The sequence below is a fragment of the Narcine bancroftii genome, chromosome 11 (assembly GCF_036971445.1).
Source record: "Narcine bancroftii isolate sNarBan1 chromosome 11, sNarBan1.hap1, whole genome shotgun sequence".
NCBI classification, from domain to species: domain Eukaryota; kingdom Metazoa; phylum Chordata; class Chondrichthyes; order Torpediniformes; family Narcinidae; genus Narcine; species Narcine bancroftii.
The window spans coordinates 76,809,329-76,825,417 of NC_091479.1; the positions used below are offsets into that span (position 1 = coordinate 76,809,329).

The window sequence follows — 16,089 nt, forward strand, 5'->3', positions numbered from 1 at the left end:
TCATAGGTGCCAAGGGGCAATTGGTGGGGATGGAGGAGTGGATGATGGTGTTATAGAGGGAGCAGAAAGCGGAGTGGGCAGGAAAGGGGAATATATGTCTAGTGGAGGAATCATGTAGTAGAAGCGTACCTGCTTCCCCTTTGGTTTTTAATTCTTTGCCACTTGTCCACATTAATGAGAAATTAGTTAATCAACTTCCCAGTATGAATTTTGGATGGGAGAAGAAACTGAAGCACCCCAAGAAATTAATGCAGTTATGAAGCAGTGAAAACTCCAAACTGATGGTACCCAAGATGAAAGCAACTAAAGGAGGTGGGAGAGATGTGAGTGTAATCTTACGGCAGAGAAAATTTGAAAAGGCCTTGCAGAAAAACCCATGAAATAGAGCTTTCTCTATCCCTGCAAAATAAATGCAAGATTATCAGTTGATGGTTATGCTCATCTACATTCATATGACTCTGTTGACTTCAATATCTGAATTGAGTTGATGTTGAGTACAAAATGGTGGCTGAGAATTGCTTGTAACTCAGGGCTAACCTCTGGTGTATGCTGGTTTTACATTCTTAAATTACAGCTGTAATGCATCAGCTGCTGCCCTGAGAGCTTACTAAAGCTCTTAATGAAAATATTCTCTGATGACATTTGTGTATTTTTGTGGAAAACCAGTACAGACAAAATTGCATATGTTATTTTTGGAGAAACAATCAACTTGCAAAACATACAGAAACAGGCTATGATTCATGACATAAAAGGTACAGATGTAGCAAGCAGTAACGTTCCTGTCTGAGGGAGAAAGTGTGATAAAATTGAGCATATATTAAATTGCCTTAATGCAGCGTCCCTGGTTCTTCAGAAAATTGAATGGACGAGTGCCAATGGACAGTGTTGATTTTTATGTTTAATCTGAGATTGGAAATGTTTGTATGAGTTACAAATCCTATGTTGGAACCAGTCAAGCTAAAGACATTGTATTTACAATCTGCAGATAAAATTTAGAAACCAAGGCTTGTGGTTATACCTTGTTAGAGGAAAAAGAAAAGGGTTCATTTATGTTACAACAGAAGCAGCATTTAACAAATTACTGGTGAGACAAATAAAGGATTGCTTCATGTGTCAGAGACACTTAATCAGCCATGAGAAGAATGTTTTTCTTCAAGTTTATATTGTATTATTTATTTGTAATGGAATATGTGTGAATGGTTGCCAATGTATTTAACAAGGACATTTATTGGAAAATTTTCAAAACTTTTAATAGTATCAGGAATAATTGAGTATTTCACATATGACCATTCTCTTATGGGAAGCCTTGCTGCCGTATTATCGAGCTTTAACAACCCCCAAATTTTCCACATTGCACTACAACAGAACAATTACAGTATGTGTTGTAATGGCAAGTGTGCAGATTCACCACATGACAAGAAGTTTACTTACTTGTGAGTATGTTGTAAAATTCCTCAGTGTATTGTTACTCTACAAGCGAACAGAAAAGTTAGGAAGTTATTTTTTTTAAAACTGTCAAAAAGCTGCAACAAGCAAGATTTTTTCATTCGGATCCTTGATTTTTATTTTGTCAATACTTTCAGGTTTTTCAGTAATATTAGAAATTTTGATCCTCATGTTTACTGCAGATTTTACAGACAGTTGGATGGAGGCAGCTGTTTAGCATTATCTGACTGCCAAGTTACAGGCCTGATCAGTATTGTTGTTGTTAAGTTCTTCTACAGGAGATGACCTGATCTTCAAAAGTTAAATAAAAATTATTTATATGCAGTCTTAAAAGTTTCCAAACATCATATGGAAAAGAACAAAATGAAATTAGTGCTTTATTTTTTCAGTTATGTCTGGTTAACATGACAAAACTTTCAAATGTGCGTAATATTGGACATCCTTTTACTTTTTCAGTTATTAACAACACATCAAAACCCTCTAGCTTTTCTTGAGTATTTTTTCAACACGAAAGAACGATTTGTGGGGAAAAATCTATATAGTTCCTTTAATTATCAAAGGGTGTAGCAAGTCAGTCTTATCATCCATTTTAGCGGCTGGTTGTGTTGAACTGATCAAAGTATTTGGTAGTTGGAACATTCGTGTAGACCTCATTTTTCAGTAGTCTCTCCCTGAAAACAAAAATATATAAATAATTTTCATTTTTCTGTATGCCACGTCATACTTAAAAATTAATTCCTGCTTGGAACCGTTGTGCACACCATACAGTCTTTCTAGATTATAGTATTCCGCCTCAGAGATGCACGGGAGATGACCCTATAACACAGTGACCATGACAGCAGACCAGCGAGGGGCTCAGCAACTGAAGGACCCTACAGGGCAGGTGACCAAGGCAACAGATCAGTGAAGGGCTAATCGGCTGAGGGACCCACACAGGCTGTGGGTGACTTATGGTTGGGGGACCTGCATGGGCTTCGGGTTGCTGGCTCATGGGAACCAGGTATTGGAACTGGGATTCAAGAGAGGGCAAAGGGCTCCTGAAGGGCATCAGGTGTTGTAGGCTTCCTGTTTGGATCTGGAGCTCGGGTTACAGCTGAATCTGTGTGGCAACAGAGGTTGTGGGAGCACTGGAGGTGAATCGACCCAATGTCTCTGAAGGGACTCTCTTTTGCTTCTCTTTCTCTTATTGTTAGGACTGTTGGGCAATACTCATCAATACTAAAGAGTGGAGAAAAATCAGAAATAATTGTGGACTCTTCAGCAGACAAAATTTAAGGTATATCATGTACAGGATGTTGAATCTTGAGATTCGTAACATAGAAGCTAATGAAATAAATTCCCGAGGCAAAGTGCAATGCACTTAGGTGACTATTGTACAAGAAGAGCTTGATGGTAAAGCTAGCATCAAAACCATCTTTTAATTGATTAGCAATGGGCATGGTGGAAATTATGGTAGGGAAAATAGGCAGATCAGTTTTGCTTCTTTTCTCTTCATTCCTTGACTTGGTTCACAGGACAGGCAACTTACAACCATGTACACAATTATGGAACTCCTCAACATAAGTCTAGTCATGAATCACTGAGAATCCACATGGTGGTTACAATATATAGGTTCTGACATCATCATATTATATCTTTCAAAGATGAACACATAAAACATCAGTGTATAAATGGACCCAGCTTTCACCAATAAAATTAATCTTGGATCTATGGAAAACCCTTAAACTACAACAGACTTTCTCAACGCTTTTCGATAGCTGAAATAATTGGATCAAATTACAGGAATTAATTTAGTTAAGTTTTTACTCCCAACATATCAAGGTGGCATAGTGGTGTTTCATACGATAATACAGTCACACAAGTCCAGCAACCAGGATTCTGAACACCAGTGTTGTTGGTATGGAGTTTTCACATTCTATCTTGAATGGTCCAGTTTCCTCCCACATCCTGATTGGATTAATTAGGCTATTAGCCTTGGTGTAGGTGGCTGGCAGAAGAATCAGTAGGATGTTGATAGACAGGTTTGAAAGACTAGACTACAAGGAAATAAATGAGGCACGAGATTGTTCTGGGAGCCAGTAAAGATTCGATTTGAACGGCTTACTGCTTGGCCCTAAGGGTTGACACAGTGGTACAGCTGCTGCTTTACATTTCCAGAAACCAATGTTCAATTCATATCTTGCATGTCGATTTTATGAAGATTGCATGGTCCCTGTACTGTGTGGGTGTCCCCTGGGTACTCTGGTATCCTCTCCCATTCCAAAGTCATATAGATTGGTTGATATAGAGGTCACTGCTATTTTCCATGTTGATTGAATATATTACTCTATCAAATAGTTTCTATTTGCTTCCCAATAAATGTAAAAGAAAATGGTCAACCTTTGTACTCGCAGAACTTTAAATGCAGATTTAACCCACTCACCTTTCTTTGTGGTTCTTACATAGCAGCATGTTCTGGCAATCCATTGCTTTCCGGAGCTGCCGTTGTACTCGCTGCTGCTGCCGTTCAAAAAGCACAGCTGCTCGGGCATCGTTGGTCCATAGCCTGTCCCATTCTGCATTACGCTGGCGTTCTTCTTCCTCCAATCTCTATAAACAAGATAACCTCTGCTCTGTGACATACATTGTTCCTTAGTTGCAGTTGTTTGAATGTTATCATAATTTTTTATATCATTGGTTGGCAAATAGGAAAAATAGAAAAAAAAGTGAATGGAACTGCATTTGCATGCATTGTACTTAATGCTGCCTAGAAACCTAAACTAAAAAATCATATGTTTAAGTTTATTTGTCACGAAAAATCTAGTATCGTGAGAAGAGGTCTGTGAACAGACTAAAATGGTAACCTCATCTTTAAATTACTGTGTACATCAAAATCTTATTGAATTTAAACTTTTTCTCCACTCTTTAGGTCTTGTTTTTTTAAGCTCCTTCTCTATTCAAAAAGGATGAAAATTCACATGGAGATTTAATTCTGGTAGGGTAGAAGGAGGGTGCTGACCAAAATCAGAAATAATTGTGGACATATTGTTGATCAAAGGATTCAGTCCACATTAACCTTCTCCAAAGAAGAAGACTAGTTAAATAATGAATTGAAATCTGTGGAGTCAACAGCACTTTGCACAAACCTTTCTATTTTTGCACTCTATCTTTTTTTTTCTTTTTCTCTTCACATACTTTTTTTGGGGTCTTTTGGGTGGGTGGGGGGAGTGGTTGTGGGGTTTGGGATACACCATCATGCAGCATTAATTTGTCTATTTATGTATTCGTATTTTTAAATTTTGTATTTGACTACATTTATGGTCTAAAAATGTTTAAATAAAATAATAAAAAAATGCATGTATTTGGCACAATCAGCTTCGTAATTATATATTCAGCTGCAACATATTATCCACTATCATGCAAAAGGAATGATTAAGGTATTGGGACTTTCCAGAAGCAGTCAAAATGAACAAAATTAAGGCTATTTAGACCTAATAGATAGAACTGGCAACCATTAATAATAGTACCTTTTTCTCCTGGATTTGCTGCTTTTGTTGTAGAATTAAATGATCTACTTGATCTTGTGTCATTCCTTTCCAGCGATGTACAATAACATGATTTGGGCCAAAAGCACTCACTGCTTGTTTTGGGTTTTCTGTTAGCAAATCACTGTGAAGATGGTTTTCAATTTCATTTAAATTATCTTCTTGCTCATGTTGTTTTTCCAGCTTTTGTCTTGCAAGCCTTTCAGTTGCCTGGACAACAATGCAAAAGAAATGGTTACATCTTAAGAACTTTTTATTTCCTTCATGTGAAACATGATTGTTTGCTAGAGTCGGCATCAGAACAAATCTAATTGGGGGGCATTAGGGCAACCATGGGGCAGGGGGGGCACAAACTGCCATTTGCTGTGAGTTGCATTCACTGAATCTGGCCAGTGGGTGGGTGCGGGGGGGGGGGTACGATAACTCATTTTTGGGGGGGACTGACTCGTGGATGCCCCCAATGATGCTGACCCTGGTCATATCATAAAAATTGATTACCCCATTTGACAAACTAGAACTAGTACAGACTTTGCCTAATATTATAAAATGGGCAATATCAGATTATCCTGATTTTCCTTTCCACTGAAATCAACAGAAAGAAAAATGGATGTAAGCTATGGAGCCAACTAAATATATCCAGTTTTTATCTCCTTCCAAACTAACGTTATTCCTTTTTATTTAAGTTCTCTATCATTAAAGAATTTTTATATTAAATATTTTCAAGACGCAACCTCAAATCAGGTTAGGGAAGAATCTCATTCTTCAACTAATTTCTTCAGCCAAAAAAAAAAATCACATTGAGGGCCCTTATTTCTGGCCAAAACTTTGTTTATCTAATTCCTTCCAGTACAGAGTCTATGCTATCTGAATGCAATAATTTGGGATCCATTGCTTGTTCCTGGCTCTTTGCCACATTCAGCAGAAATTTAGAGAGTTTTGACACAGGAATTTTATTACTTTTTTTCCCAAATGAACCAGTCTCTTCGCTTAGATCCCTTAAAAGTATAATCAGAAATCATTGAAAAGATGTTTTGTTTTATTTTTAAACAACGTAGAACAACAGATCAGATTTTGAGAAAACTCTGATCAACAACCTGTATCAAAACTTTTAATGACAATGTTCCAATAATGCCTGGATTGCTCTCTCTGGAGGCCAAGCTCACCACAGGTTCTTTACAAGCAGCTGCAGCAGATTCCTGCCTTGCCTCACCATTTACACTGCAGGTCAGTCATTGACTGTATTCATATGCTCAGAAGGTCTCTAATGACCCAAACTTTTTTTGTCAAAAGGAGAGATTTCCACATCCTTTTCCTGAAGGTGGTTTTCAATCCTCAGAAGCATTTCCTTATATTCAATACTATGTTTCCAAGAAACACATGTGACATCATCTTCCTTTTGAGTGATGAGTGTTTCCCTGGCTCATCACACCCATGTACTGTCCAAACAGTAGCAGTGTGTGCAGATACGAGAGGTAAGCAAATATCAGAAAACACTACTGAACTTTTAAAAAAGCCTTGAGAGAGACTCAGCAAAAGCAAGAAAACAGCAGTTGGAAGAGACAACATTCCTGCTCAACACCCACATCCTTATATCCCAGCTGACCGGAAGAAGCAAGCATTAACTTTGTGATATGTAAGGGACTCCATGATCAAAAGACACTTCTTCTTAAAACTCCGGGAATTGCAAACACAATACATTCACCAGAAAGATGGCAGTATTCAAGGTGCTTCGCCACAAGACCAAAAGCTTTACCAGTGATGCCCTCGTCTAATAAAAATAAATCAATAAACAAAATATAAATATAATTACAGTTCTCCCTCTCTTTCTCATATTCAAAAATGCAATTATTAATCCTATTCCCAATGATGAACAATTCTACCTCATCAAATTAACTGCTCATCATACCACCACCCCACCCCCCAATGCAATACCCATTGGATTCTTAATTAATGATTTCCATTTCCTCCACAACTATCCCCCTTCATGATCAACAGAGATGGTCCTCTCCTCTCAACAAATAAATCTGTTCTCATCCCTAATCGTCTCTCTCCACAATCTCAAGTCTTTCTCTCACCTGACTCCAAGCTCAGTGGATCTCCCTCAACGGTTTCAAATTGGGCCTCATGCTGAATTTATCAGAGACAAGCCCGAAGAAAAATATGTTGACTAATGTGCCTTTAGAAACCAAGAAAATCTCATGCAGTTTAATGTTTATTTTATTCTCCCTTCTGATCAATTTTCTTCAGTTGATATTCAACTAATTATCCTCACAATATTTGACTAGAAATATAATTCTCTCCTGGACCAATTTATCTCTTTCCTCATACATTCACAAGTGAGTTGGAAGGGCATGGGAGCTCTGCAAAATAAATGCATGGTTACTCTTGATCTATTCTTGTCCAAATAAAAAGAAATGAAGGTGTGAAACCTGTGCCCTATTGAAATCTTTTGTTGCTATGGTAACAGCTCTTCTCATTTCTTCTTGCATTTGTTGCAATTCACAAGCTCTTTGGTCCAAAGCTATCCTATTCTTATCATACAATCTATCTGGAAAAAGAACAGAAAAAATCTTATCTTTCAAACCAGATTATGCAGTATATTTTTTATATGAAGGAACATGATAGCAATAAATGGAATTAGCACTTTTCTAATTTGATACAAAGCGACAGCAGTCTCGACACTATTCATTGCATGAATTACTATACTGTATATGAAATGTTCAAGAGTGTTTACTTTATCATACTAATATGCAATCTTTGATAAGGTAGAACATTAACACTGTCTTGGTTCCTATGGGTCATCAAATTGTTCAGCATAGGATAAAACAAGTAAGAAGATTCAACTGATGATCATACGTGTTGAGAATTCATGGGTAGTTTGTCACAAATTTTTAACCAAATAGATGAAATTAACAAAATATCCTGCATGCTTCATTTATAATTCTTTAAACAATATAATTAATAATCAAGATTTCTGGCCATCATTTATTCAACCACAACATTTTTTAAAAATTGAATCTTTCTGTTGCATTTGATTGCAATCATTGTTGAAACTAAAGAAAAACCAAAATTCCCTTGGGACACCTTTGGTAATCTGGAGAGTGCTAAATACATGGTCTTTCATCTGTCCTTTCAAAGCACTTCAGCTCTCTCTGCAGGAGACTTCTCTGCTGTCACTGTAAGCAAAGTTACACATACAGGAATATTTTAAAATCAAAATAATTAAAATAATTGAAAACTATTATATGCCCAAACTTCAAATCAATGAAAGATCCTTTATACAAGCAGAAACTTTCATTGATCTGGACCGGATTTGTTAAAGAAGAAAATCTGCAGATGGTGTGATTGTAGTTTACACAAAAATGCTGGAGAAACTCAGCATAATTTTCTGTATGTGGCAAAAATAAAGATACATAACTAATGTTTCAGGCCTGAGCCCTTCATCGTAGATGGAGCAAAAAGCAGCCAGGCACCTGAAAAAAATGGTTGGGGGAGGGAAAGGACAGAGGAGGAGTACAGGGTCTCAGGCAAGAGGTCATACAGTGACCGTAATGTTTGGGACAAAGAAACTTTTTTCATTTATTTGCTCCTGTTCTTCACAGATTTATATTTTTAATCAAACAATTCTCATGTAATTAATGTGCACATACCAGATTTTATTCAAGGTGATTTTTTTATACATTTTCATTTGATCATGTAGAAATTACAGCACTTTTTGTATAGTTCACCAATTTCAAGGCACCATAATGTTTGGGACATTTGGCTTCACAGGTGTCTGTAATTACTCAGGAATGTTTAATTGCTTCATTTATGCAGGTATAAGAGAGATAGGCTTGCTTCTAAGCTTTTGATCACCCTTGGAGTCTGTAGTTGCCATTTTTCACAAGGGGACCAGAGTTTTGTCAAAGAAGCTGTTATGAGGCTGAAAAACAAGAAAAAAAATACAAAAAATATACATCACCCAAACCTTAGGATTACCAAAATCAGCCATTTGGAACATCATAAAGAAAAAAGAGAGAACTGGTGAGCTCAGTAATCACAAAGGGCCAAGGAGGACATCCACTACTGCTGCCAGAAGAATTCTCATCACAATGAAGAAAAATCCCCAAATGCCTGTTTGACGGATCAGAAACACTTTTCAGGCGGCAGGTGTAGATGTGTGTCAATGACTACTGTCTGTAGAAGATTTCATGAACAGAAATACAAAGGCTACACTACAAGATGCAAACCACTAGTTATTCACAGAACCAGGATGGTCAGATTACAGTTTGCCAAGAATTATTTAAAAGAGCCTGCAGAATTCTGGATAAAGGTCTTGTGGATAGATAAGACCAAGATTAACCTGTATCTGAGTGATGGCAAGAGCAAATTGTGGAGGTATAAAGGAACCAACCAAGATCCAAAGCATACCACCTCATCTGTGACACTTAGTGGTGGGATTGTTGTGGCCTGGGCATGTATGGCTGCCACAGATACTGGCACACTTATTTTCATTGGTAATGTAACATCTTACCTGTGAGCAAATATCACATGCGGAATAGAAAATTTAAGGGGACATGTAATTTCTACATGGTCAAACCAAAATGTAGACAAATAACCTTGAATAAAATCTGGAATGTGCACTTTAATCCCATGTGAATTGCCTGTTACAAATTTATAACTGTGGAGCACAGAGGCAAATGAAGGAAAAAAGTGTATTTGTCCCAAACATTATGGAGGGCACTGAAGGGGGATATAAATTTAAATATGGATGAGAGGGCACAAGAGAAAAAAAGCTGAGAAGTGATAGGGAGGAGATAGCTCTCTGAATGGAGAGAGAAGGGGGTGGAGAACTGGAGGAAAGGAGACAGAGGGATGAGGAAGAGAGGGAGACATAGTAGTGCCCAATAGAAACTAGAGAATTTGATGTCGATGCCATTTGGTTAGAGATGGCCCAGATGGAATATTAGGTGTTGCTCCTTGAAATTAATGGATTTAAATCCAAATCTTGGTGGATCCTCTTCAGCCTATACATTTTTTTCTACTTAGAATTATAAAATACAATGAAATTGGAAACTTTTTCAGCACTGTTGAATCCAATTAAATACTTGGAATGCATCAAGTTGATGTACTTTGTACACAAACTGCCTATCTTAAAAAAATCTCATGAGCTGTAAATGAATTCTATTAAGATGCTTTTAAACATTTATATTTAATAATTTACTTGGGTGTCTTTATTACAAAACTAAGTGTTTCCATATTTCCAGAAATGAATTGGAACATGAAGTTTCAATCATTTGCATTTAAGCTGCTGGAGGAGCTCAATGGGTCAGACTGGGCAGAAATGGTCATGAAGACGAAGCTAAAAAAAAAAGAAAAGTTGCATATATATAGGAAATAAGTTCAGACAGGAGCCCAGTGGTGATGGGCAGAAGGTATGAGAGGTCAAGAGACAGGTAGAAGAAACCATGAGGAAGGGAAGGGAAAGTAAAGTTAGAGTGAAGAGGAAAAGTAAGTAACGCAGTAGGGAAAGAAGAAAACAGAGGAACTAGAGTTACCAAAAATTTTTTTTAAAAATCAATTTTCGTATTGTCAGTTTTAAGGCTGACCAGGAGGAATATGGTATGTTGTTCATCAAGTTTACATTTGGCCTCACCCTGACAATGGATAAAGCTATGGACACCCAAGCAATTAAAATGCATATGGTCTGGGAGCAGACAAAAGATGCACTTCTTCAAGGAAAATATATAAAAACCTCAACAATTGTAAAACAATGGTCACAGGCTTGAATTTTGATCTGTAATTTTACAAACTTGCAAACTTCTGGTCTTCCAATGCATTCTTCAGTTCTTTTTGCTGTTCAAGTGACCATTCTCTGATTTGTTCCTGTTGACATTTTATCCTTTCTTGTTGATTTAAATCTTCCCCAGTAAATTTTTGAATGCTGGATACAGTGCAGCGAGGATCAGTATCTGAAATTCGGGTGGGGACATCTTTTTTTAAGGCTTGTGGATCATTCAGATCAAATTCACGGCGTGTTTCAGGCTTCTGATAACACAGACGGAATTCAGAAATTGCCTTGTTTAAATTAATCATATCACGTTTGTGTCGTTCATCAAGGAGGCACATTGTCTGGTCATGTCGAATCAAATCTTTAGCTACAGCAAAACACAAGAGAGGTAATGTAACATCACATCTATATTTTTGTACTTTGGCAGCACTTGGAAAATGTCTTCTATGAATTGATTAAAATCTTTTAAAATTTTGTAATTGATTCTTTACCATTTCTTCATCAGCACACATATGAAAATAGACTAAAACTGAATTTGTACAACACCTAAGGATACCCACAAAATGGAAGAAGGTGAGGAATATTCTGCCAACTCCCAATTAAACTTAAAAGTTTTGAAGAAACGTAGGTATGTATCTGACACAATTTCTCTTTTAAAAATTGAGTTTTGAAGTTGTTTTGTGTTTTACAATTGGTTGTTAGCAACCAAAGGGAGGGTATTTTATTCTTCCTAGACATCCACAAACATTTAAAAGGAAGTTGCAAGATGAAAGTTCTTCACCCAGAGAGTGGATGAGCTGCCGTCTGATGTGAATGCCAGCTTGATCTTGAGTTTTCAGAATAGATTGGATACATGCCATAAACTGTTATATGGTTATATACGTATGGAAGAGTCTGGAGGGTTATGGAATGGAAGCAGGTCAGTGGGACAATGAAATAGCGGTTGGCACAGAAGGCCAAATGGCCCATTTTCTGTGCATTCTATGATTCTATGGCAAAATAGTAATTTAGTCATCTAATCGATTACTGTATTTAACTGCATATAGGATCACCCACCCCACCCCCCCCCCCCATTTTTATCATGAGATTTCAGGAAAAAATTGTTTTAGTCTATTTACATTCACTCACCTCGATGGAAACCCTCCAGCCTTGCATGACCAAGATGCTGAAGCCTTCTTGCACATGAGCAACAGCAGCAACATCCACCTGCCCGCTCTCTCTCTCTCTCATAATGCTTTGAGGGGAGTGTTGGGGCTCGATGATCAGGCTTTGTTTGATGAGCACAGACCCCTGAGCACATTGAATGAGGCGTGAAGGTGGGTTGTCGTGAGCAAGCAGGTTGTCGAGCATGGATCCTGATCACCAAGTCCCAGCGCTCCCCTCAAAGCAAGCAAGCGATCGATTGTCTGATCCCTGCAACGGTGGGCCTGGACCCTGCCTATTGCTCTGGCTTTTCTCCCTCCTGCCCTTGCACGCCCGTGTATCCTGGTGCACCTGTCAATCAAGCATTGGCAATCAATGCGAGCAGCAACGGCGACTTCGGAAAGCGTGGGCCACCCAAGGGAAAGGCTTCTTGAAGCTGGGTGAGTAGTCCAAAATGGCAATATCAAAATATCACCTTCACATATAGGATCCGGGGTGGCTTTTGAGATGATTTATTTGAGGAAAAAAAGGAGGCTCCTAAATGCTGTCAAACACAGTAGATGAATCTTGAATTATTATGCTATACACTAGGAGTTTTTTTAAAAAAAAACTTACCAAAGGCCGTATGTTTTCTAGTCTCTGTGTCTTTCTGAATTTTCCGATCTTTCATTTGGGCATGCAATGCCTGCTGATCAATCTTTTTGTCAAAAACAAAATATATAATTACAAATAATGGTACAAATATTTTTCAAACTCCTTCACCATTTCTAAGTTATATACACATTCTGCACATGTAGAATAATGTTCATAGTAATGTAATATCAAAATATATGTAATATATATGGCGGGTTACATTTGTATTTTGGTGGTGGCAAAATTAAAAGTCAAGTGCAAATTTATATTATCATTATAAATAAATAATATTAAATCCTGCTTTTTAAAAAAAAACATAAAATACCTTTTACAACTTGTATTTCTTTCTTTCAAATTACTTGATATGCAATTGTATTTTTTTCAAAATGCATATTAGTTAAATAGACTGTACATCACACTTTGTTGCAAATATTTCTTGTTCTCACTGTTGGACACTGCGATACTGCTGAGTTCCTCCAGCATTTACTGTGTGTTTTTACTACAGTCACAGCATCTGCAGACTTTCATTGTCTCACTCCATTCAGTTGCTCCACTGCAAAATCTCTTCTTGGGATGCCTGCCCTGAAGAAGTTCTCCTCCTCTCTTTGAAGGGCATTCTGTGCTTATACATTGAAGAAGGCCTAAGGCCTGAAATGTCAGTAATTTATCTTTACCTCCTATGGGCTAGAAGACTGACTGTGTTCCTCCAGCATTTGTGATGTGTTTTTACTCACTTGATTATACAGCAAATATTTTAAATGAACTAGAGAAAATCAAAAAGTCAAACATATTAAGAATACTTCAAACATTATATAACCCTCTACAAATTATTCATTTGTCTGACTCAGAATTCTTGTAACATATCATCATAAGCTGCTTGTTATAATCTCTGATCATGAGAATATTTTCCATAGTTACCCCGATTGTTCTGAGTCGAGTATTAAAAATTCTGTTCTGCCTCTGAAGTTCCATGTCTCTTCTTCGTGCAATTATTGATGCCTCTTTCAAATCCACTGGGCCATCCAATTTGTGCATCTTTGGAGATTGAGTTGCCTGTCACATGAACCTGCTAAACAAAAACATTTTGCATTTATCTCATTCAAAAAGGTGGAATGAACTTGAAAGCAAACTTACCAGTGATAATGTATTAAAGTAAAAACACAATGCTGGAAAAACTCAGCAGGCAAAGATAAATATACACCAAAGTTTCGGGCTTGGTTATGTATCTTTATCTTTGTTATATAAAGTACACTATTTCTCCAGCATTGTGTTTTTGCTTCAAACACGGTGTCTGCAGACATTTATGCTTTACTCTTGATAAGGTATTACCTGCACCAGTATTGATCAATAGATATTTCCTCTTTGGCATCGCCACGTTTACAGTTCTTAGCTTGAAAGAGTTGCTAGGCAACCGCCGATCAGGTCGCCTGGCCTTGGATGTTCTCGCGATATTCACTCCACTGCGAAATCTCATTCACCACCGTCGAGTTCTCGCGAGATGCACTCCCGCGTTTCTGCCGCTCGATGCAAGTCGTGACGCCATTCGGGTGAGCGTGGTGTGGCTTGATGGAAAAGACGTTTTAATCTCTCATCGTCGGATCCATTGAATAACAATAGAGACAACACGTCGTGTTACCGGAAATGGCAACCTTGAAGTCGATCGAAGTGGAAAACTTCAAGTCGTGGAAAGGTCGGCATTTGATCGGACCGTTCATGCGGTTCAACTGTATAATTGGGCCGAATGGATCAGGTGAGGACCAGGGGTGGCCGTCCGGGGCTCAGAGCACTGCAGCCTCGCCTCATCTCTCCGGGCATCTCGACGCCAGCCAACACAATTAGAGGATTATTTGGGGATGGTGGAAATGTAGTTAACGAAATATTTCAATCGACTGAAGATCGTTAAGGGGAAAAAAAATGAAGTTATTTGTTTTTGGATACAACCCCATTAAAACCAGGAATCTGAAAGGCTTAATCTCCACGTTGGTGTCATTTTACAAGATGTTTTTACTTCAGAACCCACTGCACTCGAACACCTTCATCCCCCCCCATCCCACCCCCGTAATTTCTTTATAGCTGTACCATTCTTCCACCCCCACCCCACCGGATGAAGCATTTCATGTGGCATTGGATGTCGTTCTCTAAGTTAACTGCAAATTTTTAAATTGTACTCCCTTGAACACAAGGACTGTCTGTGGAAATTGTCTCACAAATTGAGGTTTTTTTTTAAAAGAGGTGACCAAGAGGATTGATTGGTGAGGGTATTAGATGTTGGATGCTGGGACTTTGAGAAGGTCCATAGTGGTAAGTTGGTGCGGGAAGTTAGATCACATGGGTTCCAGGGTAAGCTGGTCAATTGGATAGAAAATAGGCTTGATGGTTGGGGGTCAGAGTGTAGTCCTGGGTTATTATGTTTCAGATTGGAGGCCTGTGACAGTGCTGCAGGAATTGGTGTTTGATCAACTCAAGGGCACTCAACTCCAAACTGTGTCATTGGATTTCAGATTTATTTGTTGTCAGATTACATACATGACAGCATATACAACCCTGAGATTCTTTTTTTCTAAATCCTGGATTTTCTCTCCTCCGGTCTGCAATCTATGAGGTTTGGTAAGAACATCTCCACAATCTCCATAATTAGCGGAGCATCAAGGCTGCGTTCTTAGCCCCCTGCTCTACTCACTATAGACCTATCATTCGTTACAACAACACCATCTACAAATTTGCTGATGATACCATGGTAGTGGGTTATAGAGATTGATAACAACTTTGCACTCAATAGCACCAAAACCAAGGAGCTGAAGGGAAACCAGAGGGATACGATCCAGTGCTCATTGGGGAATCAGAGGTGGAGAGGGTGAGCAAATTTAGGTTCTTGAGGGTCACAATCTTGGGGGATCTTTCCTGGGCCCAACACTAATGGCATAATGAAAAGAAAGCCTGTTATCACCTCTACCTCCTCAGGAGTTTGTGGTGGTTTGGTATGATGTCGGAAACCCTGGCAAATTTGTACAGAGGTGTGGTGGAAAGTATGCTGACTGGCTGCATCATGGTCTGGAAGAAGGTCACCAATACCTCTGAGCATAAAGCTCTGGAAATGGTAGTGGACACAGTCCAGGACATCTGAGGCAAAACCATCTCCACCATCGAGAACATTTAAAGGGGACTCTGCCATTGGAGTGTAGCAGCAATCATCAAGGATACACATCACCCAGCATATGCTCTGTTCTTGTTGCTCATCAGGAAAGAGGTATAGGTGTCACAAGATTTGCACTGCGAGGTTCCAGAATAGCTGCTACCCCTCCACCATCAGACTCCTCAACAATAAACTCATCAGGGATGAATTTAAGGACTCTTATTTTTCAACTTTTTTTTCTCTCCTTATTGTATAGTTCATTTACAATTATTTGTTTAAATTTATACATTGAATACAGTTTTTTTGCACGACCAATATCTGGTACAGTGGTTCTCGACCTTCTTTCCACTCGCATACCACTTTAAATAATCCATTTGCCATCGGTGTTCTGCGATTATTAAGGGTTTGCTTATGGTGGTATGTGAGTTGGAAGGGAAGGT

The 16,089-nt window shown here is 38.3% G+C and overlaps 2 protein-coding genes across 8 annotated transcripts in view; one reads left to right on the forward strand and one right to left on the reverse strand.

Annotated features, from left to right (window-relative positions):
- The window catches only part of LOC138745947 (structural maintenance of chromosomes protein 1B-like), a 299,213-nt gene that overhangs the window by 190,432 nt on the left and 92,692 nt on the right, over positions 1-16,089 (forward strand). For 2 of the 5 annotated variants that reach the window (XM_069903511.1, XM_069903514.1), the window contains exon 1: positions 14,038-14,266. In XM_069903511.1, the coding sequence (XP_069759612.1) occupies positions 14,158-14,266 (109 nt within the window). In that variant the 5' untranslated portion in view covers positions 14,038-14,157. Of the gene's footprint in view, positions 1-11,245; positions 11,369-14,037; positions 14,267-16,089 lie in introns of those variants that run through there. The other 3 variants (XM_069903513.1, XM_069903512.1, XM_069903515.1) reach the window with 3 other exon arrangements.
- On the reverse strand, positions 1,811-13,954 carry LOC138745956 (RIB43A-like with coiled-coils protein 2). 3 transcript variants are annotated; one of them, XM_069903568.1, is made up of 8 exons: positions 13,846-13,954; positions 13,435-13,585; positions 12,499-12,580; positions 10,763-11,107; positions 7,400-7,518; positions 4,953-5,180; positions 3,869-4,076; positions 1,811-2,117 (listed from the first exon to the last, which is right to left on the reverse strand). In XM_069903568.1, the coding sequence occupies exons 2-8, from the start codon at positions 13,549-13,551 to the stop codon at positions 2,104-2,106; spliced, it is 1,113 nt and encodes a 370-aa protein (XP_069759669.1). In that variant the 5' UTR covers positions 13,552-13,585; positions 13,846-13,954; the 3' UTR covers positions 1,811-2,103. The 3 variants fall into 3 exon arrangements, with proteins under 3 accessions (XP_069759669.1, XP_069759667.1, XP_069759668.1); XM_069903566.1 differs by having other exon boundaries at positions 3,869-4,035; positions 13,846-13,953; XM_069903567.1 differs by having other exon boundaries at positions 3,869-4,035; positions 13,435-13,582; positions 13,846-13,952.